The 27880-nt window shown below is 45.0% G+C and overlaps 1 protein-coding gene across 3 annotated transcripts in view; it reads left to right on the top strand.

The window, feature by feature from the left end:
• LOC146205406 (uncharacterized) overlaps positions 1-27880 on the top strand; it is a 120551-nt gene that overhangs the window by 65189 nt on the left and 27482 nt on the right. For all 3 annotated transcript variants that reach the window (XM_084590062.1, XM_084590064.1, XM_084590061.1), the window contains 7 exons: positions 14411-14483; positions 14754-14810; positions 15644-15846; positions 15936-16044; positions 18755-18847; positions 20310-20416; positions 22067-22187. In XM_084590062.1, the coding sequence (XP_084446188.1) occupies positions 14411-14483; positions 14754-14810; positions 15644-15846; positions 15936-16044; positions 18755-18847; positions 20310-20416; positions 22067-22187 (763 nt within the window). The remainder of the gene's footprint in view (positions 1-14410; positions 14484-14753; positions 14811-15643; positions 15847-15935; positions 16045-18754; positions 18848-20309; positions 20417-22066; positions 22188-27880) is intronic.

Below are 27880 nucleotides of genomic sequence, written 5' to 3'. Positions count from 1 at the left end.
AACCAATGCGTAGTGCTAGGGGCACGAGAAAAAATTACATGTCGAAATCGGCGATTTAAAGCATCGATCACCAGTGATCATTTGATTAGGCGTGGTAACGAAAGAGTTAATGGCTCCCACCGGCAGCTTCCCTTATGGATACTCGTTTGAGTGCGTGCACTTTGTTATTCGCTTAATCACTGATCTTCTAATTTGTGCCTCTTTTACCTCGCACATAGTTGTTAGCATTCAGTCCTAAGTTACCACATTATGTGAAAGACTATCCCTGCTTTAGCCAAGCCATACAAATGTCCTTGCTTGGCCCAGGAGTACCTTACTGAAGGTTTCCGGAAGGTTCAATTTCCATCTCATTCTCAATCTCAAAAGAGAAGCCAGGGTTGGCAGCGTCTGCCCATTCGGGCTATGTGATCTTGTGACATCCCTCTACTTGCTGACCAATACTTGCCTGGCCATGCCACCTGCCAACTAACACATGCTAAAGGCATGCTTGTGATTGTTTGCTCACTGCACCGACGATGCCAGATTTCCTGGAGAATGGGGCCTTTGATGTTACAGTTGAATCCCGCGATAACGATATTCATGGTACACAGAAAAAAATTCGTTATCACGGAACTTCGTTGTCGCGAAAATTTGATGTAAAACGTAAACACAATTGCCCAAGCAGCAGCACATACTTTTAATGCCAAAAATCGGCAATCTTGGCTTGCTTGCTCCTCACGGTGAGGAACGCAGTCACGCGATGTTCACACACAGTCAGCAAACTCATTGCGACATCATCACGGGTAGCAACAAAACTCCCGATTACATCGAAAGCATCCATCATCTGTGAGGCAGTTGCAGCAGCGGGCGCATCCTGCAGGCCATCTTCATCATCAGAAGAATCCTCCTCATTCTAGGCGGCTTTGATGATCTGCTCAAATCTTTGTGCACTTGCGCACAAGAGTTAACGCTGATGTACTTGTCGAGCTCGAGGTTAGGAGGCGGCACGTTTTCCATTTTTTCCTATGTTGTCCAGACGGCCGTAATGACTGGAGCCGGTGACTCCTCCTAATCGTCATCGTCGTCTGAAAAGTCCAGCACTTCACCAGCAAAGTTTACAGGTCGAGCTTCGGCGTCCAGTGTGCCTGAAGCAGTTTGCTATTATTGAACGCCCCAGTGGGCTCCAGGCAGCAGACATCATTTGCAGCGCCATGTACAGGGGTAGTGAAAAGTCCCCAGGCTGCTCCGAGCAGCCGGGGAGCGGCTATCACTGCGCTGCTATCAGATGCATGCCCTGCCGCGCACTGGTAATGAGGGTATGCCCTGAAATAGGGTCCTGCCCTTTCGTTCTTGCTCTCCTCGATGACAAAGCAGGGAAAAAGATAGTACGGCACGCCTTCGCGTTTTCTTCGTCCAGAAGCAGCCCGTGGCGCAGCAGACGACCGTTCACAAGAGAAGCGTGAAGCTGGCGTCAATATTTAGAGGAAATAGTTGTGCGGCTCTGTACTTTTCGCCTTCTTGGCGTATGATGACATTTGTTTATCTTGACATCAGCTCTTTCACAGCTGGCAGGCCATACTGTGCCTTCTCTAATCGTTTCGTTCGCCGACAATTTACTGCACGCGATTTGTTTGCTGGTGTTCTAAAGGGTTTTGTTGCAGTGTTATTGCCACTTTGCTCTCTCATGCATTGCTTTAATTAGTGCGTGCTGACTCACCAAGGTACGCTGGTACACCACACGAAGTGAGTATGTTGCTAGTTAGCATGTTTTGCTGGCGCTTCTACGAAAACATTTCATGGTTTTACATGCAGTATGAACTGTCACAGCTATGTTTTCAGAGCTTTCGCACGCCTTTCTGTTCTCACGGGAATGAAACGCTTACTTTCCCGTATTGTCAGAACAAGTGGACAATGAATGCGTTTCACGACATGCATTCACATCACACATTTTTTTTTATATGATATGTGATGTGCTCTTCGACCGATCCCTCGGTTTTAGATTACGCGCTTCACATCGAGCAGACCGATGTATTCATCACCGCCACAGAGGCATCTAGTCAATGTCTGTGATTACCTGTATTTGCTGAGATGTATTTCCGTTTGGTGCTGCCTTCGGGCTTCGATATCTCCACGCGCGAGCATGTCGCGCTGTGCTCGTGATTGGAGCTAGTCACTTTGCGCCTACACAGCTATATGTATTCCTAACACATTAGCATAGAAAGCAAAGCGCATATACTTCTTTGTCATTTTTTTGTTTGCTCAGGAACTCCTCATACAATGCAGAAATAGCGTCTTGAATAAGGTGCCATGGGTTTATTGCAAGTATGCTTTTGTAAGGCAGGCGGTGGCCTATCAGCAAACAGTTATTGAAGGGACAGGCTCAGCTTGTGTGTCGCTGTTTCTTTCGTAAGGTACACATGTGCATTGGCTTGAGCATGCCCATTTCCAAACTTTTGTATGGCAGGTCATTCATTTAACTGTAAGTGCATAGTCATAGACGTGCGTTGTCCACTTGTTTTCTGACAATATGGAAAAGTACTTTGTTTTTTTTTGTGAGAGCAGGTAGGCCAGCGGAGGCGCTGAACACAACCCTGACAGTTCATACTGCACACGAATGTAAAATACCTTGCAGAACTGTCAGTAACACGTGCTGAAACGTACAAATACACGCGGGCCTGAACGTGCGTGAAGACAGTGAACACGTTCACTAATGTTCAAGAGGCGGAACTAGAAATGAACACACCAACGAAAACCCTTCAGAAGCACAAGCAAATGATGCGAGCTCTATCCCAGTTCGTGTGCAGTAAAGCGCCAGTGAAGAAAACTCTTAGAGAAGGCGCAGTGATGGCCCCGCGATCTGTGAAAGAGCTGATGCCAAGGTAAACTCATGTTATCATACCCCAAGAAGGCGAGCAATAAGGAGAAGCGCACATATTTATAGTTCATTTAGATATTGACGCCAGCATCACGCTTCACTCCAGCGAATGGTCGTCTACGCTTCCACGGGGCACGGGCTGCAGCGCAGCAGAATCCAAAAAAGGAACCGCGAAGGCGTGCTCGACACTTTTTTGCTGCTTTGAGAACAAAGGATAATGAAGGGGCCGGACCCCCTCTAAGGGCATGCCCTCACCACCGGCGCGCGGCGGGGCACGTATCTGATAGCAGCTCTGTGGTAGCGGACATAAGCCGCTCCCCTGCTATTCATAGCGGCCTGGGAACTTTCGACTACCCCTGTACATTTTTTCTCATCCGGTTTCACAGTTGAAGAGCAGCCACTCAATTATCCTCATACGGTAAGCGCGCTTCATTCAAAGAATCACACCCTGATCGAGAGGTTGTAAAACAGACGTCAATTCAGAGGGAAAAACCTGAGCTCCGTCAGTCAGCTTGACTTCGTTGGAGTGATACACTGAGCAATTGTCTAGAAGCAAACAAACTTTCTGGCCCTGCCGCTTCATGTCACGGTCGAATGCCACCCCCCATTCGGTGAAAATAGTGCGGGTCATCCATGACTTTTTGTTTGTGACGTACTGCGCAAGTAGGCTACGGCGTCCCTTGAAACAGCGCGGCTTGGCACTTTTTCCGATAACTACTAACGGACACTTATCGGAGCCCTTATCCTGATGGTTGAGTTGGTGCAGAGTGTCTGGACTTTTAAGGCCTCTGGGCAGAGGCAACACCATATTGGCCCACACTTCCCCAGGCTGACCCAACCAGGGGTTAATCGGCACTTACCTTTTCCTGTCTTCTTCCTTTCTTACAACTTTACTTACCTTTTTTTCTTGGTGGATAGAGTTAACCTTGTGTGGCTAACCACCTTGTGTTGGGTCATATTCGGTTATAGGTGGGCATACAGCTGGCGTGGGGAGGACTTGCTCGTAAGGTCCTGTCCCATCCCCTTGTTGGGCTCCATGTAGGTGGTTGGCACCGTAGCCGAAAAGTCAAGCCAATTCACCAAAACTGATCACCCTAGCAAACTGAGGTGGACTAAAGTAAAGGCAAATTTTTTACAAAAAAAAAAAGGAAAGCTATGTCAAATGCTATGTAATCCATTCTGAAGTGAAAGAAAAACCAGCTCGAACCTTGTTCCTATTCCTGGTAAAATCACCATTGCAGACCTGCTTCTCAGACTGTCGTGAAGAACAGCATGCAAAACTCGCGAGCTTTCAGCCGATTGGCGATGTCCCTGGACTGTCACCGCACATAGATCCTTGAATACCATCCATGGCGTAATATCTGACTCTGACCTCCTGCACGTACCAGAAAGGAAAGGCCAGATGGCCTCACTAGCCAAAATGTTACGAGCATTCATAGAGTTTAGAGATATCACTACAAAGTACCTGATGTTCAGTGCCAGTACACTGCCACAGTCAATGGAAGTTGGATACCTAAATATCAAAGTATACAAAATCTCGCAGATGCTTCAGCTGTCAAAATGTAAGGCCATGGGTTGCAGAGTTGCCGTAGTCGTAAAACTTGAGCAAAATGTGCCTTTAAGAACACCTTGCTGAAAACTGCGATGATGCTACAGTGCTACATTGTGCCATCCTGCATATTCCATGTCCTTCCTGAGCTGAAAAAAAGAAAAAGAAGTAATCATGATGAAGACCAATGAAAATATGAAATTTTTTTTTTAAGGAGCCAAGTTTAAGAGAACACAAACTGAGAAAAATGCAAAAGATTGTTTTCAGCACAAGCTGTAGAGATGTGTGAACTACAGTGTAATCCACTTATAACGATACCATATATAACGATATATCGGTTATAACGATCAAATAATTTAGATTTATCAATTTTCCCATTGCCCCTATGTAAAAATAAACCACATATAACGATACGATTATCGGCGATATATCGGATACAACGATAGAATTTTGACCGCCTGGAAAATATTTACTAGCAAATTTCGTATAAATATTTGCGAAAAATAAAATGATTTGATTAGAATGACGCGAAAAGTGCCGCAAATAGACCGTTGTGGAGAAATCCGCAAGGAGGCGATGCGTACGGCCTTTGGAAGCGAGCGCCATCATCATCGCAATCGCTGAAGAGAGAAGGTGGGGAGAAGGGGAGCGCGTCCTTGGCCGTTGTACGTGGAAGATGGCGCCGACTAAGCGGAAGGCAATCTCTCTCGAGGTGAAGCACCAAATTCACCAGGATTTTCGGCGGGGCTTCAAGGTGGGAAGCCTCACTAAAAAGTATGGGCTTTCGCAGTCGACGGTTTCAACCATAATCAAGGCTGCAGATGTCCTCGAGAAAGCCGGCTCCAGCGGCCACGACGACCAGCGAAAGAGGGTTAGAGACCCTTTGTACAGTGATGTGGAAGAGTCTCTCTACCAGTGGTTTCTGAACGCTCGCAACCAGAATGTTCCCATCACAGGACCGATTCTTTGTGCAAAGGCGAAGAAATTCGCTTTTCTTCTGGGACGAGAAAACTTCGAGCCCGGCGGAGGATGGATCCAAAGATTCAAAGATCGCCACGGCATTGTTTATAAAAACGTGGTCGGGGAGGCTGCCTCGCTGGACGTGTCGGCGAAAGACGAGTGGCTGGCGACGAAACTGCCCGAGCTGTTGGAGCGCTATGAACAGAAGGACATTTTCAATGGGGACGAGACAGCGCTTTTCTACGAAATGCTGCCTTCAAGGACGCACGCTCTCAAAGGAGATCCGTGCAGCGGTGGGAAGCACAGCAAGGTCCGAGTGACTGTGTTTTTGTGCGCCAGCATGGACGGTAGCGAGCGTCTGAAGCCTTTTGTGATTGGGAAATCGAAGAGGCCCCACTGCTTCAGGAACCAACACATTCCGGTCCGCTATCGGAATAACAAGAAAGCGTGGATGACTCGCGACCTGTTTCAGGAATGGCTGCTTGAATTTGACGGCCTAATGGAGCAAAAGAAGAGGAAAGTGGTTCTAGTCCTCGACAATTGCACAGCACACAGCGTCAGCGTGAAGCTGACGTCTGTCGAGTTGCTCTTCCTGCCCCCGAACACCACGGCAGGTCTGCAGCCCATGGACGCAGGCGTAATTGCCAATTTCAAGGCCCTCTATAGGCGTCGTATGCTCGAATGGCTGATCTTAAAAATAGACCGTTTGGGATCGCCAGAGGATGCTTCCGGGCCTGCTCACCTGAAGGTGAGCTTGATCGAAGCGGTGCGGTTTGTGTATGGTGCGTGGTACGAAGTGAAGCAGTCCACAATCCAGAACTGCTTTAGAAAAGCAGGCTTCGTGCGCCACGACTGTGCGGTCTCAGAAGGGACAGATACAGATGACTTGCTTCCCGAAACTGCCGATGTGTGTGCACTATGGGATCATGTTGCATCTTCCGACAATGCCGGCGGAGCGCTCTTGGACGACTTTTTAAACGCTGACAGCGCTGCTGCTTCGTGTGAGGAATTTACCGATGAGGCCATTGCCGAGGAGCAGCGACAAAAAGCGGCATCGAGCGATGGTGAAAATAGTGACGACGATGACGGCACCATGGACAACGATGGCAGTGACACCACCACGCCAGCTCCATTGTCGTCACGAAGTGCCGTACAGTCCATCCAGTCGCTGATAGGCTTCATCCATGCTACAGGACTTCCGCACACGTACGCGCAACAACTGGAGACTATGCAGACTGAAATTATCAAGCGTCAGCTGCCGCTCAAGCAAGCGCGCATTTCAGACTTCTTTAAGCGAGATTAAGTTATTTATTCCCTTTATATATAGTACAGCAATAAAGTGTTGAGTGTTCTTTAGTGACTAGCTTTGTTTTATCCTATTGAATCGTCGCTGGCAAGTAGGTAAGTCTGAATGCACGGGTATGTGCGCTCTCTTGCTTTTTTTTTTTTTCTTTACTTTTTTTTTTGCCGGTCCAGATATAACGATAATCGGTTATAACGATCGGATTTTCCCGTTTTCTCAATATCGTTATAAGTGGATTGCACTGTATTTTTTGATATGCTTCATATAAAAATCAAACCTCTTGCAAAAGTAAGATCTGTAGATCTTTCAATTGCAAAAAAATTTGACTTAGTTTTGGTTGCTGGATTTGGTTCATATAGAAATAAAAAAGGAAAAAACACTTCATATTATATTCAATGGGGCTAAAAAACTGCTGCCACAAACCAACCCATTCATATTCACTGCAAAACGATGGTAGTGCCATATTGCAACCTGGAATCTACAAAGGCATCTTCAGACCATGTGGTAGTGCCATCCAACCCGTCCCAGGCAGAGACAGCGAAGTCTGCCCTGCCAACTCCAAAAGAGGACATGCTAACCACTCAGTCGGGAGTCCACAAGGCTTCCCTTATGATGGAGAGGCCTAAGGTTCATTATCCAAGGCCTCACCATGGGAACCTCCAGCAAGACGATGGACATCATCTTCAGCATGGCTTTGTTTAGGGGTAGCGAAACTCTCTGGAAAAGAAAGGGAAACTGCGAATAGCACCACATGAAACTAATGTTGAATTCGAATGACAGCCGGATCAAGTTTTTCTGCTCCGTTGGCAGTTGTATTCCAATGCCAGAATGGGAGTGACAGCTGTCTGTTCCAATGGCAGATTGGGAGCAGGTGTGGATCCCGGACTGCTCTGCGGAGCAACGATATTTGCTCCGCCGAAAGCAGGGAATTTGGCCGAAAGTGCATATGCCGCGTTTTATGTTTCCGCTTCTGCTCCCTGCCACGACTGGCGCATCCTCGCTTGCTCATTGCTGCACGGTGGTCCAAGCAGCTGTGGATGGCATGAAAACTGCGCCTGCTTTCCTACCTCCATGGAGTCAACTTTCACGACGAAATTCTCGCGGTGAAAAATTTTGTTTTTGTGCTGCGGGCTGCACCAAAATTGATCAAGAAGGGGACTCCGCCGGCAAGCACCAGCATCAGGCCTATTGAAGTGGGCAGCCGTCACAGTGACGCTGTATTGGGCGTGAGGACGTACCATGGCGCCACCTCTCGGAAGCGCCCGCGTGACGAACTAAGTGGGATAACGCGCGTTGAACTGCTGCTGTACGATGCTTTCCTAGGCAGTTCAGTTGCACGTTAGCATTAAATTCATTTATTTATTTAATACGCACCTCTGTCTGGGCTTGTATAAATTTATATTGAGGTATTAGACCCACTCATTCGGCAAGAAAGCGCTTCACTGAATGAGAGTTATCGAAGTTGGCGAGCTTTAGTGCATCGACGTTGCGCACCGGCTGCAGCTGTTATGAAAAAACAACTGAAGCTGACACACAACCAGTGAGATGTAAGCGGTCACTGAACAGGTAATAAGATTCCGCTGCAAGAGCAGAGGACTATCAGGAGCCTGACAGATGCTGAGCACCTTCGCATAGCGCCGGTGGAAGCGGCACCTTTTGCCTGCTCCCTTGAACGTAGTAGAGAAAACAAGTTTGACTGTTGGGATGACATGGATTAATTTTTTAACAAGTGTGAGAACGTGCATTCCACGTAGCGAATTCTTGCGCAGTGCATACCGTCACTGGCATTTTTGGTTAGAGGATATTTGTTTTTCCCGCGCACAGTAGGTTTTTTTCTCTACACATACCTCGATCAGCCCATCACAACATGCATGCAATACTCTATCTTTCGTTTGTTCACAGACTTTGTCATTTGAAACTTCTACAGTTCTGGAGACGCTGGCTGAGACAGTGCAACATTCATACCGCTGCCCGAGGCAGTAGAATCTTCTAGTTCACTTCAGTTAAACTTTCTTGTCAACGCGTTCATTTGGAATAATTTGAGATTTTCTGGCTTTCACATGATTCTTCCTTACTTTGGGAGCGTACTTCTCCGTGAAGAAGCCAACATCTTTCCCATCCTTCCAGCAATAGTATCGTTAGCTTCACATGTTACAAGCATAAATTAAAAGTACGCGCCGTTTCTTGTGCTGCTCACCGAACTGTTTAGCGCCAACTTCATGGACGAAATCTTGCTCGCTGAAATGTCCGCTGCGCACATCATGAGAGTGATCGCTTGCTTCTTTGCCCAATCAAGCTTTAAGGAAGGAGCTTATGTTTCGGTTAGCAATGGGAACTTGTTCCGGGTTCCCTCGCTTACCTCCGGGTACAGAGCAGTAACGGACCGTAGCAACAGCTTTAATAAACTTCAGCAGCCTCATTAACAATGCAAGATAAAAAAAAAGTACAAGGCTGGCACTCTTTATCAACCAAAACTACATAAATAAACGAGACTATTAGCTTTTAAAACGCACAAATTCAATCGAGCGTCTGCTTCAGCAGCAGTAAGAGGAGTCACGTGATCCCACTTACTCTCCAGGTCGACACTAGCGCCGTTCGCTCCAGTGGTGGCGCTCTCGTCCAATAGACTAGCACTGGCTACCAGCTGCAAAAGAAGCTACTACAGCATAAGACGAAATAACTTATCTATAGTAAGCTTTTCTTTTATGTTAACTTAACAAAGCACGTCACGTGAGCTGTATGCATGATTCTCAACGTTGTTCCTGCACACTTTGGCGGCAGCAAGACGAAACCCTGCTGCCAGCCATGACAACGTCAACATTCGAAGCATATTTTTTTCGCATTCGGATCTCGTAAATGGTTCCGCATCCCAACCGACGCGAGAACAATTCTTAACACGTTAGTCCCTGAAAACTGCAGGTAGAGAAAACTTTCATTCCCTTCGTTGGAGATGCCGCCGTGCTGAGCTCGGCGTCGGCAGCTTTTTCAACCGGCACCTCTGCCGCTTCAAAGATGTGTTAGCTTCGATCCAAGATTTGATTATGCTTTATCAGAAATGTAAAGATTCACACCATTAGATACCCTTGTTTTGCCAACAGCTGCAAAAACTTGCTCGCAACAGAGCGAAGACGACGGCGGCCATTGCAGAGGGCAGAGCCACGAAAACCAGTGTGCGCACTGATTGTCTTTGTCCACCAGGGAGAATGCTCTCGTGGGAGCGGACGCATTCCAATGGCAAATATGAAGGAAGGGATCTACGCCGGAACGATGTGCTTGCTCAGTTTGTGATCCGACCAAGCGCTCGCAATCTGCCATTGGAATTCAACATAAATAACTTGTAATTTTCAACACGCATCAGTATGGCTTACATAATACACTGGAACTTGTAAAGGTTTACTTGAATATTATACAGACATTACAGATATGCTGAAATTAATAGCACCAACGCAGGAAACAAACCCTGATCCACAAAAAATATTGTGGAAAAAAAAAAAAAGAAAACTTCCAACAAGCATGCTTAACACTCTTAGGAGTATCTTAATAACGATGTAAAGTAATGTCCCTGCAAGAGCGATACCACTAAAACAAACTTTGAGGCAGTTGTGGCAGACAATTAACTGCAAAACAATGAAAATGCAATGCTCTGTACATACCACACCTCGGTTACAATCCATGATTTAGAAGGCCTTAATAAACAGTTACCAGAAGCATATGTGATAGTAGATGATCTTAGCGCACACTCCTTCATTCGGGGAAGTTCACATAGACACAATAGGCAAATTATAGGTTTTATATTATAAAATAATGTATGTCTAACGAACACAGGAAAGGCTGCATATTGCTATCCCGGCTCAGGAAGAATGAGCCGTTTTGACTTGGTTTTACATCACGGTCAGGTGACAATTTTAATTGTGATGTTTTAAATGACCCCAAGGGGAGCGATCATTTACCAGTAGTTTTAAAGTTATCATCCTCTGCATCCACCATCCCGATGAGGTCACTAATGCTGGAAAGTTCACCAATTTGTCAGCATTTAGTACCAATGCTATATTAGTGAAAGAATACTCTGAAGAATTGACCTTAGAAGAAATAATGAAGTTTAATACATGTATAATATCAGCAGTCTTGGTAGCAATCTCGTAAACACCAGAAAACACAGAAAATTTGAAGTATGGTAGACGTAGAAATGTACATTGGCAAAAAAGCAGCAATGCGTGAGGCATAATTTGTAGGTACCTCACTAGAGACAACTTACTGACATTTAAAAAGGCTAGGGCCAGAGCATGGTGCAGGTCCTTCCAAGATATGAAACACTTCTGGTGTTTGAAATTTTCTCACACATTCCATAGAGAAGATATGATGGTCACTTGGATTCTTATGTAAGTGCACTAGTGGAATGTGCTAACATAGGTAAAGGTAAAGCCGCCCAAATCTTTAACTGGCGTGCGTGACAGTTGCAGTTTCTATGATTCTGAGTGTTACAGAGGAGCTAACTTGCGAAAAGTCCAGGTATAAGCAAGGGATCACCAAGCCCTAGCTTAATCTTGACCTTCCATCATGTCCTATCCGGCCTAATACACAAGAGCACAGAAAAAGCTGCCATTGCGCACGCAAGTTAAAGATTTGGGCGGCTGTACTTGCTAATATCTACTAGGTTACTCATGACAAAAGTTTTTGTCACCGAGTCATGCTCCATATTATGGGCAAAACTGTACATCAGCTGAAATCCAGAGAAAACCATGGCAGAAATATTTAGTCTCTATAAACAGTTAGATGAAGGAAAATTGTTGGAACCAATTCGTAAATTCACTGAATGAACTCTGTAGGGAAAGTAATCCCTAATTCCATAATGTTCTAAATTTATGTAGATCACCTGAAAATTGCATGCACTCCGTCCAGCATATATACCTGAAACAAATACAGATAGCATTAAATAATCTTTCTGCTGATTTGAGAACTGGGTTCCGTGGTTCTTTTGAGGTGCAGTGTATCCTTTATTACCTTCTGCAAAGTAGAATGTAAATTTCTTTGCTGTTCCCATGTGGAGGATTTGAGCGCGTACCTATCTCGCGATTGTACTGCCCATCATTTTTGCGTTCTGGGCAGAAATTTTTCACACTTATGTACAGCCTTTGTCAAAAGTGTAGAGCCCAGGGGGTCTGCTTCTGAGCTACTTCGTGCGGCTTGTAATGCATTTCCAGTGTTCCAATTCTCTTGATGGTAAGATTTTTTTGTCCTACCATTTCCGGTACAAAGGACCTCCACTAATGTTAAATCATAGTCACTACATTGTTCAGAAGCAGACCCCCTGGCCTCTACACTTTTGACGAAGGCTGTACATTAGCACTAAGACAGTAAGTATGCAGCATATTCCTGCATATAGGTTTCTGGCGCCTGCATCTACAGTGTAGCTCAGTAGCGTGTGCAGAGACGTTCATTCTATCCAAGACTCTGCACTATAACTGGCATGCTGTACATTGAGCAGGGTTGGTGCAGTTTTATGTGCACTCCATGCACGCTTGCCCCGCTGGGGTGGTGCAGTGGTTAAGGCGCTTGACTACTGTGACCAAGGATGTGGGATCGAACCCTGGCCTCGGCCGCCGCTTTTTGGTGGAGGCAAAAAGCAAGGTGCCCGTGTGTTGCGTGATCTCAGTACATATTAAAGAACCCCAGGTGGTCAAAATTTCTGGAGCCCTCCACTATGGCATCTCTCATAGCTTGAATCTCTTTGGGACGTTAAACCCCATAAACCAAACCAAATCAAACCGTGCAAACTTGTCTAAGACAATGCTTCAGCCAGCACGGATACTGATCAAGGCTGATCTGACATGCATTAAGTGGTGTCGGCTGAGCTTGATTAATAGCTTCTGAGTGAGGCATGTGCAATGGGTAAGAAAAGGTGGAAGAACTGGCTGACATAAGTGAAAAATTAACTGGAGAGATTTTTATTAAGCTTTGTAAAGAAAACTGAAGAGCTACTAATCATCACATTTGTGTTACTGTGCTTGAAATTGAAGAATAAATATACTTAGCACACTAACATACATTGTAGTTCTGAATTGGCTCTGATCTTGAATTATACGGCATAATACGTAATTGACAACTCTCTACCAGTAATAAGTAATTTGATCGTGTATCACAGCATATCACATTCAAACTTTATGAGCATAGTTTTTTTAACTAAAGTATTCGGACACAAAAGCTGCAAGCTTCAGAGTGCTTCTAAGTCACTGTTTACTGCTGAAAGTGCTCTATGTCGGAAATATTTGAGATCCACAGTATGTCTGCATCAACGTTGCTCTGCTCTAGGGGTTCGCAAGCATTTTAGAACCCCTTGTCAGTCAGTGAGCGTTGCTTATGAATGAACAAGTTGTTTTTTTTTTTTTTTAGTTTCATCACTTTTGTAAACATTTGTACAATTTTTTGCTTCGCTTCCAGCAATCACTTCTTTGTTTAATGGCCATCTCTCACACATGACGTTGGTTAAAACGTTCTATTTGAAGACCTCTAAGAAGAGAAAGCAGAAAACCATTTGGAAGACAAATGTTTGCCACTGCACTTGCATATTGAACTGGCTGGATTGCTCGCATAGTCTCCTGACAGTTTGGCCAGCTGCTCCCTGCTCCTTCAGCTTGGCGTCAGCACTTTTTCCTCTTTGGGCAAGCAGTGTATTTTTCAGTGCAGATGGACACATCGGCATCAAAACTTGGCCCTGTGCCGATGATGTATTCAAATTAGTTAAAAAAAAAAAAAAAAAAGCTGAGACAAGCAGTACCCCATGCTTTGGCATTATCATTCTTTTCACTGCAGGGCATCAAAGCCATTCGTTATGTTAGAGCCTGCAGTCTTTCAAGCTAGAATGCAGTGGATTTTGCACGCATTGCCGTGCAGTCTGCCAGCACCTGTAGTTCTAGCAAGCTTCCACTTAGCACATGCATGCAATGCTTGTACACAACCTGTCGAGGCTACGAAGCATCAGGAGGCAGACGACGCATGTTTGTTTTGTGCGATTATATAACCGCAAGACATAGTGTGTTAAAGCTCTGCACAAAGATGTATGATTGGTCATGGCTGTGGCATGAACGCTCTCACAAATACAGACTCCTTATCTTCGCAGATCACGGCAACTGTGCCAGGGGTGTCTTGGATGTCACAGAAAAAAGCCTCAGTATTCCCCCTGTTGCTGAGTGCATTGTTGTGCTCATACTGTTACTTTTCAACCTGAAAGCACTAATTAGGCAGCTACTGCCCTGGGCAAAATCTTGTTGTTTTTGCTTGTGGAGCAGGTGCATAACAACGCTATAACAGCCAAGTTTAGTCATGACGCAGTGCCTATACGTGATAGCTATATTAAAGTTGGCCGGGCCATGCCCTTTGAACCTGGCAGTTAGAGCAACCTCTGATGCTCTCTCTGTCTGAGCAACCTCTGTCACTTCTGATGCTAGCATCGACGCCGACGCAATGACAAGTTCAGCAGCATGGCGCTGCAGTCGTGTAGCCAATCAGTTAATGCAGAGATGTAATTGGTGGCAAATGTGCGTCATTTCAGCCAACTATGCAAAGCTAGGCGACAGGAGAGCAAAACATGTGCAACACAGCTCTCCCACAATATTAGTATTTCAGCAACAATTCTCTGCATTTTTTTTCTTATGGTGTTCAGTGTGCACCGTTTTGCCCCTTGAACAAATTTTTCCCAAGAATAAATCCTGTCCTTACTTATAGTGCTGCCTCTGTTTAATTTCAGTTCTTCAAGGGCCTCTGTCAGGAGCAACCCATTGAATGACCTGAGCGAGCTGAGTGACCTTAGTGAATCTGAGGTGAGATTAGTGTCTTTGTGCACAAAGCTTTTGTGTGATAACATCTGTTGTTGTCCGGAGTTGTGAAACCTCAACCCGTAAAATCTTTCTTTTTGGGGGGCGTTAGTGAAGCTTCACCCCTGTGCTGCTCACATTTTTCTTTGTTGTTTAAAAATTGCTCCTAGAATTCTTTTCGGCGCGTAGCCTTTCTCTCCTGTACAACATGGATTGAAGCACAGTGGCGGCGCTCCAGTGCCTTTCCTGTGTAACCTTCAACATCTGCTGTTGCAGGACCTACTGAACTTAACTGCACTTACACCTCCAAAAGAAGACTCAATTGTTGTAGAGGTAAGTCTGTTGCTTTCACTTGCATTGATCCATTGTGTTCCAAACTGTTGATATGTCACAGAAAAATGTCTGTGCAATGTTTTATGAACCTTTAGTGATGTGTATTCAGGCTAACAACCACATTCTCTGAAGGTATATAGCTTTTTGGATCTGTGCTGCTCGCAGCGAAACTGTGTGGAATCGTTTCTTTCGGTAGCTTGCCCTCACAGCTTTTCATCACCTTGGGAAATCTGAGCAGCCAGACAAAGAAGGCGTGGCTGACTCAAGATGGTTAATTGCTTATAGAGCCGTTATACATGTAACAAGTAACAAACTGCAATACTCATTAGGGGCTACTTCACTCGGATCGGTCTAGGAGTGAACAGCATATGCACGAAGCATCAAAATCTTAATGCTTTCTCAACCCCGAAGAGTAGGCAGGCTTCAAAGGAAGAAAGCGCCACATTTCTTTGGAGATTCCTTCAGCATCAACGATTTTGAACTCTTGGTTCCGTTTGCATTGTTTCTGTATGCAGCTCACCTGGCAGCCCTGTTTTGGGCCTGAAACTGCTTTGTAAGGCAATGCTTTTAAAAGGAAGTGTAATTATCTGAGTGCAAAAGACCAGTGCAATATACAAAACTAATGTGTAATGTTCTAGTGTACTCGCCAGTAATTGGTTGATAGCTGTGAAAAGAAGCACTGAACAAACAAAGCTTACCTTTTCCTGTCCTCCATTTTTCTAGTTTTGGGTGAATTGTGATCTTACAGTCGTCTGTATTCAACTTTGTTGCTGTCCGTGAGCTGCACGTATATAAGCTCTGCTTCTAAGTCATCAGGGGTTGGTCTTTTTCAGGAGCAAATGTTTTCAGAGAAGGAAATGTCACAGGCGCTCAAGTACCAGGAGCTGATGTTTCAAGAGCGCCTGCTCAAGAAGGATCAAGATTTTGTTCGACAGCTCGAGTCTGCTCGACAAGAAGCTGATAGTTTGCGTGGCAAACTTGAAGAAAGCCAGAAGTTGTGCCATTCTCAGGCAGATGCCCTGCAAACCCTTCTTAGGTAACATCCTGTGTGTTTGGAGTAGCAGTGTATTTTTGTCCTGCTTTTAATACCGAATGAGAACTTAAGTGGTGGCATTTCAATGGCAGTCACAGTGATCACCTGGTGACATCCCTGCAAACACTGAACAAGGATCGTCAGAAAGATCGTGAAGAGAAGGATGAAAGCCTACAGAAAATGACCAGGGAACGCGACCAGGTAAGCAACTACTGTATCATTGCACTTGGTGCCATTGTTCTCAGCTTGAGTGGCTTTACATTCATGTCATGAGCTGGGATGTTAAGTATTAGAAGTGTTTACTTTTTTCATTAAAATGAAATAACTATAATTAAAAATTCTAAATGTCAGATTGAGAACTAGTGCAAAGACGTGCTCTGACTTATCTTCTCTGTTTATCGAAAACACGATTCAGTTTCTCCACTTTATGGCAAAACAGAGTTGCCCCCCCTTCTGTAAAGGTGAAAGCAGAAATGATTGAAGAGGTTGAGACACCAAATTTTGAGGCCATAATAACGAAGTTATGGGCTTCCTCTCTATATAAGGTTAGCTACGGCCAAATACTGGACGCAACAACTGCTTAAAACATTGTTTAAATCAACTCCATAGACTTGCTTCATGCTCTTTCTCAATATTGAGACCCATGAATAGCGCGATAATGATATACGAAACTGGAAATTGTGCTGTCACTGAATACTAGTGATGTCACACCCTAGTATCTTGTCATACTATCAGTGACTCTACAATGCGCAGCATTGGCGGTTGGTGGGCTGATCAGCAGCCGCTGTTGCTGGTTCGCTGGCATTGCTGCACGAGCTAAACTTTTGTGCTGATAAGACTACAACCTGAATAGCTTCTCTCTTTACTTCATTCGAATTACAAATAAGTGAAATGAGACTATATGATATATGTTCTCTTCATTACTCAATGGCAAATGGTGATCTGATGTTTAGCTGGCACCAACCTCGTTCTGAGACGAGTAGGCTTGCATGCGAGGAGCTTCCTGCATGCGAAGTCAGTGATTGTGCAGGGGAAGTTTGCAAGTTTTAGTGAATGCAGGTGGTTATCGAGTGTAGTTATGACAACAGCAATCTGAAATCGACAGTTTTTTAATTCGAGGAAGCACACAGAATGAGTCGGAAGCATCACTGCCACGCGAAAGTGCCAACGATTGCTGAAAGCACTCGGCAGCAATCGTCAACTTTTCAGTGTCACTAGTGGACAAATTAGGCCATTTTAATTACTAAACTATGTGCCAAACTTATGGATAAAGCAATTTAAAACCAAGTAAATTAGCCAAATAGGAGAAAGCAGATACAATGGTTGAGAAACGCTGGTTCTATGTTGTGTCAGTAACCCATCTGTGAAGTGTTCCCCAGACTGTCGCTTGCATTCATTGCAACTTCTTGTAGAGTTGTTGCACATTATAAACAAGTAACTTGCAGCCAGGGCCAAATGTAAACATTCATATTGCATACACGGGCAGTTTGATAAAAAAAAAGCAGCAGGAAAAAAATGAGCAGCGGATCACAAAATCAGCAGCCACAGGACCCGAAGAAGATTGCGGCTGGGGGCGAGGCAGTGTGGAGGGCGATGGCTCATGGTCGGTGCAGATAGGCAGGCATCATGTTGTTGAAATGTGTCAAAGGGGTCAGCCGACTGATGGGCTCTCGTAGTTGCAAGCCACCGACACAGACATCTGCCAAGAATCGGCATCATGTTGTGCCACAAAGCTAGATGGTGAAGCAAACTGCATGGTGCTGTGCTCGCTCTGCTTTTTTCAACATACCATTGCACTGACCAATGCATGTAGCTGGCTTTCAAAAGGTGTTTGCCCATGAGCAGACGACACAACAGGAGATACGTCACAACTTTTGGGACCCACATTGGTGTTGGTTGGTGGCTGTCTGCTTTTTAAGTCTCCTCCATTTCAGCAGAGCGGAAATGGAGGAGACTCTGGAATGGAAATGGAATGAGGCCGGAATCAGTAGTTATTGATAAATTCAGACTCTGTTGACAGTAGAACTGAAGAAGTCTGTTACTGTAGCAGTTTTGCTAGTGTTGAAGGCAACAGCGATCTCCAGCGCACTAAAAATTTCATCCAAAAACATGGAAACATTGCTCTGCATTGGATGGCAAGTGGATTCGAGCCTTTGTTGTGATCGGAAACGTGCCTTACATTGTGCACCATTTCAGATAAACCTTGGTGTTGCTCTCCTAGCTAATAGCTAAAAATGCATTTTTGTAGCAAAGAAACACCTGACACAAAAAGAACACCTCCCAAAATATGCGACATTCAAAGGGTTAAAAGAAAGTAGGTGAGGCAGATTGAGTGTGCAGAAATATGTTGTGGTTAATTTATTGAGGCTTATGAAGATGAATGCTACTGGTATGTGCACCCAGTTTTCGTCTCATTTTCACTTTCCTGACAGCTTCTATGCCTACGTGTTTCCTATCCCATGTCTTTAACAGTTGCGAGATATTTGGGTTTTCCTATTCATTGCGAAATGTTTATGCAGTACAGTGGATAGTAATTTTGGTATCATACAAATTAAAAGTGCATTACGTACACCAGACAACATTTCTGATTTCCTGAACACTTATGTATGATTGTATGATTCGAATGTGGGGGCTGCTACCACACTTATGAGCATAAAGTGCTGCCGTTGCATTGCAAGTGCCACGAGTACCAGCCATGCATTATGCGGCAGTGTACAGCCTACACATCATATGCCACAGTCGCTACTTGCGCAGTATGCAGCATGAGCACTGAGTGGTGGCAGACGGCTCTAAATAAATCCCATAGACTTCAGTGACATTGCCTACTATAGTGTATTGAAGATTCTAGTTTTCTGCAGTCTTTAGCTTGACCTTCTGTAAGCAACCTGAAGTATTAAACATTGCTTTGCAGCTTGCGGACGATTTGCACAATATGGAAATGACATTCGCTGACTTCCATCGCCGCTATGAAAAGGCCAAGCATGTGATCACCATTATGAAGGAGGTACTGTTCTGACATCATTTATTACAGTCTCTATAATCATCCTTGTTCTTTACTGCTGCTTCTCTGTTTAGCTGCTAGCAAACTTGCCTCTTAAGTGAAAGAAACAGCGGAAGATGACGCCGTGTTTGTGCACGTCTTTGGTTTGCACATGAAATAAAACTCCGTTGCATTCGTAGCCACATTTCATTCATGCTAAAAGGTACTTCCACAAGATGTAAACAAAATAATTTATAACCGAAAAAAGAATATTACACAAAGAGATAAGAGAAGGATGGACGATATTTGTGTTTTTTTTCCCCCATAATGCAACAAGGTATGTTTAGTAAGTAGCCATTTAGTTACCAGACAGCATCTTCAGGGCCATGTCATCACCAACAACTTATACTATAGTAAAAACCTTGATATAGTAAAAATATTTTGCCGGTCCAAGTGACTTTGCTATAAGGGGGTTCAAATGTAAAATAAGAATGGTCACACAGCTTCAGATAGTCAGGCTAAAAAGAAACAGCAATAAAGTGAATAAACCATGCCATGGCTTGCCAACAGAACCTTGATTTAACAAGGCAAACATTATTATGCTGACAGCCATCAGCAAAGCTAAGAAAAACTGTGAAGAAAGTGTGCATTTATTAACCATGAAACTCGCATGCTGCCACAACTTCCTTAAGGTGTGCTACTAGTTGAATTTATTCTGGTCAAGAGAGCTTATAAAATTGGCAAAAAAATATGACTATTGTGAGCGCACTGCTCACAGCACCTGTCTTCTTCCTTGCCACCTTCGGGCACTGTTCTATGTTTTGGGGCCCTATCTGTTTAGATTTGTCTTCTAAGACTACTCAGCACCCACCTAGCTGAAGGGTCAAATGCGCATTTATAAGCCTGTGCAATGGTTTCACTTAACTTGCGAATGTTTACATTTACTACTGTTACACGATTGGCTTTTACTTGTTTGCCTCAGGCGCAACCCCCTCTCAAAATGGCATTCATTGTAAGTCAGGTAGTGGTCATGCCCCACAAAGAGCAGTTTTGGATACAGCTCTTTCTCGTTGTGTTGTTGGTTGTGTGGAGCATATGATTTTATTCTAAAAATTGAAAATTGTGGAGCTTAACCACTTGAAGTGACATGTGGTATATGAGGGACACCGTATGCAGGGCTGCGGGTTCAGTTGTACCACCTGGGGTGATTTTTTAACATGCACCGACATCACGCAGCAGCTTTGATTGAAGCCGTGACCTTGAGGATAGTAGGTGAACACTAAAGCCACTGAACCACTCGAAGAACAAACGTAGGATGCTGTTTTCATCTTCAATAGCCACGATTACCAACAGTAAAGGATTGAACCGTTGAGCAGGAAACATAGGTAGCCCTTAAATATTAGGATCATGCATGTTCTACAAGGATACTGTTCTGTTGCTGTATTCATTTTTTTTTTTTTTGCAATCTAATTATTTGCTTTTGCAGAATGAAGCCACCCTTAAAAAGCAGCTGGCAGAGTCAAATGAATTACTGGAGAAGAAGAGCCACATGATGCACATCATCAAGACCAAAACGGAGGAAACCATCGAGGGGTGCGCAGTTTTCTCTTTGGGCTTCTTTTGGCATTTCTGTCGGGTTGCATACAGCACAGTGTCATACAAGTCGACTGCAACTCTGGAATGAAGTGCTTAATGAAGGAAGACCTTCCAATCAGTGACATTGGCCTGTTGTCATGACGATTGCTATCACATTGCACCTGTTAACTACCTGCTGTATTACACCAGGAGGTTCAGGGCAATTTGATACAAGAGTATGTTGGTGCATTTATGGAAGGTCTCCTTTAAGGTCTATTTATGCCCGTAACGCCTCGACTCAACGCTAGAGTCCCTCGATGCACGCGCTGTCTTCACAGTGTCGTGCAGAGTGGAGAAACTGTCGCCTGCTACGACATCCTTCATTACGATGCCCACTTTGTAGGCAGCCAAGGGCGGCAGAGCGGAGTGCCCACATCGAGGCACCCTACCAATGTGGGTCGAGCAGTGAAATGTACAGATAGTCATGTTGAAATGTGTGCTGCTTTAATGGTATGATCAGAACGCATAAAAATCGCCATCTGTAAAGGTAAAGGTTGGAATAGTAGCAATAACACAATTAGACATTGGCAATGCTTTCCTCCAAATGTAGCCATTCATGAACCTCGGAGAGCATTAGGTGGACATCATATGATGCCTGAACTGTGGTGAACTGTCCCATTATTTGAATCAAACCCTAAGCGGTAACAGTTCTGCGTATTGTAGTGGTAAGTTAGTCTCACTAGTGTAGCTACGACCTAGCAAGGGGATGGCCATGTGGTGTGCAGTGATAGTGGACTTGGGAGATCAGATGGACTGCCAGTCAACAGAACCACTGTATAAGTCATTGTGGTTGAAGTGTTGATGGCAGCTGGCCTCCTGAAAATGGTGCCGCTAATCACCAGCAGCATCACTAGCTTATAATTTACATATTCCTTTGAAATTCCTCCTAATGACCATTTGAAACTGATTAGGGCGACACCTTGCCACATGCTTGCTCCCTGATGAAGTCATAATTGCTTGCTGAGTGTACCCACTCATTGGACGTTTCCAAGTTACACGGGCGGGACTGAGCGTGATGGGACACCAGCGCGACTTGTTTGCTTTTTTTTTTTCTTGCGGGCCAGTGTAGGCAGAGTTAAGGGGGGAGAGGAGGAGCATCATTTTCAATTGCTGGTATGTTTGGTGCTAACGAAGCTAGCTTAAAAATTTTGCTGCGAGGATTCATGGGATACCTAATGCTTGTGCACGTGATCTACGTGACACTCGCGGTAATACAGGACGTTCCACCTCCGCCACTATAGATGAAGGTGGCGCTGGCAAACACACTAAAGGATAGGTTACACTCGGAGTCCACCTGTGATTGTTATTTTACTTTCCAATCGTGCTTCTTCATGGTTACATTATTATTGCGCATTGATCACTACCAAAAAAAAAAGACAATGCTTTCCTTGGTGTCAGTTGCTGTTGGCTCTTTAGTATATACCTCGTAAAGATTAATGCTAGCATTGTTTGCTTCAGTGGTGGCCCAATTTTTAAGTTGTTTTATACTGCAGTAAAAAAAAGAATGTTGGCCATTTGTGGCCAGAGTTTGGGGCAGTAGCATCGCAAGGATGGGTTTAAGTAGCTCACAGGAAATATGATGTTTTATTTTTCTTGCTTTTCTTCTAGTGCAAATAAGGAAGTGGAAAATACAAAGCGAAACTTTGAGGCTGATATTACTGTTCTGAAAGGTCAACTAAAGAAGGCGACTATGACCATCAACAGCCTTGAGAAACGACTAGAACAAAAGGTACATAATTTTTTAGTGCATACAAATTGCAGTGCTTTCTAGTTTGAAAACTGTATCTTTATTGCTTATCTTTTATTTGTTGCTTTTTTGCTGTGTCACTTTGTTGACTGCTCCTTTGAACTTTCCCAAACTGGGAAGTTCACTGCGTTGAAAGTTATTAATTTCGCAATTTACTCTTAGTATTGTATTTTACGGATTTACCTTTCATGCTGGCAATGCTTCAGGGAAGATTCATTGCTTTGGTTTGTTTGACTGGTAGTTTAATGGGGACTGTTGCACATTGCAAAGTACCTTATGAGGATAGTCTTTTGTGGCATGGATCTCGGAACTGAGCCACAGTGCACAGCCAAGAGTTTCACTTGCAAAAGGAAACAGTGGGATTCGTATGTACCCCTTGGTGCATAGAGGGCGGATGTGACAGTTGACCTTGGAATACCGTAAAAAAAATTTTCCTTGCCTGTGCCACTACTAAAGGCCATTGTTGATTGTTGAAAACAGGCACTCAGTGTACAGCAAACAGTCCAGGACTACTGCACTATTACAGTAACAGGGTTGGTCACTGTGCTGATTGCACTGAGAAAGCATTGCACTGCATTGAGAACAATTTCACTGTGAAAGCACTACTGTGATGGCAAGCACAGAGTGAGAGGGAGCTCCAGCTCACCATGTGACAGCCAGCCAGCATCACATTTATCATTACAAATTATTGCAATTTTACTACAGAAGGTGATAGTGATTCAGTGCAGTTTTGAGCTTTTGTTCTCATAAATTCTGAAGCATGGATTTTTATTTTTATTTTTTCATCTGTCTTGAGGATATTGATCGCTATCTCATCGGGTGCAACTTCAGAAAAATATGAAAGAAGGACCTCTGCAGCCAGTGGTGCAGATAGACTCTCATGATGCTGTGGATATGTTCCTATTCTGCGTTGCCACTTGGCAACGCAGAGTGTGGCAGATGAAAGGTGGTTCACCATGGCCCTAATCGTATTAACTCTTTCCCTACTGTGGGCAAAATGGTCGTTTTCTGTAGGTTTCAGTATTTTTTTTCTGTAAAAGCTATCTTGTCTAAAATTTTATACAATACACAAAAAGAAAGCTAAATAGATTCGCTTTTTAGGCATACAACTTTGAATATGGAGTTGTGGGTTGTAACGCACAATATAATTTCCCCAAAAAAAAAACAGATTTTAGAAAAAAATTGAACCAAACTTGACGAAATGCACTTAAAATTTTTTTTGAAGTTTTGTTGTTTCATTTACAAGATATGCAAAATGCAGAGAATTATATTGGCCACTCCCTGTGAAAAAATAAAAGTTCAGCACTGAATAGTGTTCTTGATGCATAATGAGCAATCAACGAGGGCCGCTGCAGAGCGCCATGCCGAAATGGATGCCCGGTTCCCTTCTTGGGCAGAACGCCACTCCCTGTTTTGCGGGAGGCAAGATAGCGTGCTCAAATGAAGTTGACACCCTGGGAATGAGATAAATGACACCAACAAAACACAAACAAAACATCCAGAGCGGTCCCAGACGCATGCAAAACAGGCCAACAAAGTGTGGCCGCCGATGTTCCGGGCTGGTTTCCATTGTCATTGGGGTCGGAACTGAATTCTGATGATAAGGCAGCATCTAAATAGTCACTGCTGATTGGGTCATTGATAAAATCAATCGTAAATAGTGCATAGTCGTCAGAGACGTTTCGAAGCGCCCATCGTCGACGCGGATGCCGCCATTCTCGCATGCGACTGAGACGCTGCCGCTTGTTCAGAACGCGCTCAAAAATAGCTGCTTCGTGGGAAAAATGTAAACAGCATCAAAATCGAAACTTCAGTTATCCGACTACACACTAGATAGTATTGCGTGTCCGTGAGCGACACTGAAGGGTTCAAAATCTGCGCGCGAAGTCATCGTTAGCGAACTAACGATATTCAATGGGCGCGGTAGGGAAACAGTTAACTGCAATGTCATGAAATCAGGAGACGCCACTGGCTGAAAGGCCCAGTTTGACGGACATCTGCCGCTTTTCTCTCCAGTTATATCCAGCTGTAGCAAAATTAATTTCTTAGGCTTTTAGTATTTTTCAGGTTGGGTCCCTTATACCACGACATTTTGAAAATATAGAGGACAAGCTTTATTCAATGTGTCCAACTTCATCATTTTGTCAGTTGCACAAGTATTTTAAGTAGAAAATTTTCTGCACTGGGTGCTAGCAAGCAGCAGCAGAGTAATGTCAGTGATACAGTCGAACCCAGATAGATCGAACTCGAAGGGGATTGCAAAATAGTTCAATATACAGCAATATTCTTGAGACGCCGCTTGCAATCATGAAAAATGATAATGTATTTGTCGCGTAATCAACTCACTTGCATACTGAACCTGCCCTCCACTTTTGCTGCAGAGAATTTGAAGAAAATAAAGAAGGGGGCATGTCCCTCTGTTTCGACCGTTGCATCCACAGCTCATTTTTTGGCAGCGCGCCTAGATGCTATGCAACGATAATGTCGCACCGCATTTATCTTTTGACTATACTTCTTATGTTAGCTCCTGCGGTGGCGGGGAGCAAACTTGGCAGAGTGGCCGTGATGGCTTGATTGCACAAGCCTGGTTCGATTTATCACGCCGCGCTCAGGTCGGCTAAAGTACACTGCGACAAAATCATTGGAAAGCGTGATAGCTGCAAATGCCATTTAAAGCAGACAGTGCTAAAAAGCTGGTGTCATGATTGCAGCTTACTGCATACTTTCGTTTATTCATAGATGCAAGAATGGACGACGTTCGCAAAAAAAAATAAAAAATCTACCTCTTAACGTTTGCAGCCGCCATAGCTTACGCTACGCCGCACGTTCAGCACGACACAAGACTCTCATCGCATATCACCTGCTGCGCACATCACCTGCCGCGCACAGACGGTTCACAACACACACTGGAGAAAAGTCCGTTTTGTCTGCCATGGGTTGAGCCGAGGGTGTTGGCTTGCAGGCGCATGCGTAGTGCTTGCTGCTGCGAACGAAGACTGGGAAAGAGAGACGGAGGGGGGGGGAGAGAGCTCGGCAGAAGAATGGACACATCATTGTGCTTCCCTATATCGCGTTGTTTCCCCTTTCCCGAACACCATGGCTGCATTGACTGTGTCTGCTTAGTTCCAGCCATTGCCAAACCCGTTCCCTCACGCACAAGGCTTACAAGCGTCGCGTGCTGGCGCACGGCAAACAGTCATCGCAGGTGCGCACGCCTTTGGGGAAAGGGTGTGGCGCTGCTCTAGACCAGCCGTCATCGAACTGTTTTCTCTTATTTCTTTTGCGCGTGGCTTGAAAACGTCATGCAGCAAATTACCGAGGGGGATACGATCGTCTATGGGGAAGGCACACCCTCCAGTGTGTGGTGTGGAGTTCCTGCAGTTCGATATACGACGCAGCTTTCCTATACTTTTACATGGGATTTTCAAGGGGATATCCTGTGAATTGGATATACAGTAAAAGCTCGTTAATTCAAATTTCACGGGGCCGCCAGGCCAGTTCGAATTAACCAAAATTCGAACTAATGAAAGTAAGCAAAAATGAAGGCGTTTGATGCCCGGAGGGCACGAAAAACATTTATTTAGCAAAAAAGTCTGTTATCATCTTCTGCTTCTTCTCTCTGAGGGCTACCGTACTTCCCCCTCTTCAAAGCTGAAGAAAAGGCGCGCGACATTCAGCGCTCCCATAACTTCTGCTGCGGATGGACGCACGGGCTCTTGCTCCTCGTCGTCGTCCTCGTCTTCTGCCTCTTCTTGGACAGACATCTCCCCAACAATTTCAGCGACAATGTCCTCATCACTTAGGGCACCGCACACTGCTGCATCGCTGTCTACTCCAACGTAATCATCAAAACTGACGTCCTGCAGCACAGCACGCACAGCCGCAGGCAGAGGCTCCGGACTCCCATCGTCGCCACTTTCTTTCATACTTCCGGCAGCAAAGCCACAGTGGTGGAAGCAGTTTGCAATTGTGGACGGCGTGACCTGCTCCCATGCACGCACCAACATGTGCATTGCTGTGAGCAATGTGATGGTGCTGGTCTTCTGGTTTCCAGTGCACAAAGTCATGCGCTCGATCATGTGGCGCCTATAGAAACATTTGATGTTTCTGATCACCCCCTGATCCATCGGCTGCAAGGCCGCAGTCGTGTTGGCGGGCAAAAAGACGAGCCTTGTGGCTTTCAGCTCGGCGTCGACTTTGTGTGCCGAGCAGTTATCCACAATGAGGAGAACTTGACGCTTCCCTAGCTCCATCCTCCGATCGAATTTCAAGAGCCATTTTTTAAACAATTCGCCCGTCATCCACGCCTTGCTGTTGGCGGAGTATTCCGTCGGCAGCGTCCTAATGTTCTTGAAACATCTAGGCTTATGTGCCTTGCCGACAACAAAAAGAGGGACCTTCTCCGTCCCGGTCATATTAGCGGCGACCAGAACAGTAATCCGCTCTTTGCTTCGCTTGCCGCCAGCGCAGCTGTCCCCTTTAAATGTTACTGTTCTGTCGGGCTGGAGCTTATAAAACAAAGCCGTCTCATCAGCATTGAATATATCATGTGCGGAGTAGCTTTCTAAGTACTGCTGCAGAGCACTGCTTCGCCACGTGGCACAAGTTTCTGCATCCACTTCTTTGGCTTCTCCAGACAACACCCGGAAGACAAGATTATATCTGTCTCTAAAGCGGTGAAACCATCCTTCGGAGGCGACAAAATCTTCCACATTCAAGCGCAGGGCGAAATCGGCCGCCTTTGCCATGATAATTGGGCCGCTCAGTGGAATGTCAGCGCTTCTCATTTCTTTCACCCACGTGATCACAGCGGTCTCAATTTCCGGATACTTGGCTAACCGAAGCCTTTTTCTGTTGCTGGCGAAATCTTCGGCTTCATAGGCATCCTCGATGGCCTTCCTATTTCGGACGTACGTCGACAACGTGCTTGGTGGAATCCCGTGCTTTTTCGCGATTTCCACTTTGCTGGCCTTCCGTTCATCCACCTCACGTAAAATAGCCACTTTCTCCTTCACCGTCTTGGCACAGTATTTCCCACGCAAACACATCTCGCGGACACAAGCTCACAACAAGCGGCGTGCAAAACGAGGGCTCACGAAATGCAACACGAAACCGTGGTCGATAACACGAAAACGTCGTTCCTCGAAGGAGTCGCGTCAGGAAAGACTGTTTAGTACTTGTTCCAGCACCCTAGCGGCGCCCCGATGGTTGTGCCATCTATCGTTCTGCCGTGAAAGCTTCCAACGATGGTTTTTAACAGCGCCGCTTGGCGGCGCGCAGTTCGAATTATGGGTGGCGGCGCCAATTTTTGAGTGAATTAACGAGCTGTTACGCGCATAGATTTCTATGCACTGCGGACCGGACCACGATGACTATTTCGAATTATCCAAAATTTCGAATTAACGAGTTGTGAATTAACGAGCTTTCTTTGTATCTAGGTTCGACTGTACTTGTTCAGCTGTCTGGGCAATGTGCGTATCATGTGGAGATTTGGGGCTGAGAATATTGGGTGCTGTCATTGCCGAGCTGAACATACAGGGATAGGACTCTTGCTCCAATTGCACCGTTTTGACACGAACGTAACTCCTTGCGCCAAGCTGCGCCGACCACAGAGAAAAGATGAAAATTGCGCCACACTGCGCCAGAAAGGCCGGTACAAGTTTGGCATTTGTGCT

This window comes from Amblyomma maculatum, chromosome 1 (genome assembly GCF_055883805.1).
Source record: "Amblyomma maculatum isolate TAMU_Amacu chromosome 1, ASM5588380v1, whole genome shotgun sequence".
In the NCBI taxonomy this organism is placed as follows: Eukaryota; Metazoa; Arthropoda; class Arachnida; order Ixodida; family Ixodidae; genus Amblyomma; species Amblyomma maculatum.
The sequence above is the reverse complement of the archived record's forward strand: the minus strand, read 5'-3'. Positions and strand labels throughout refer to the sequence as shown.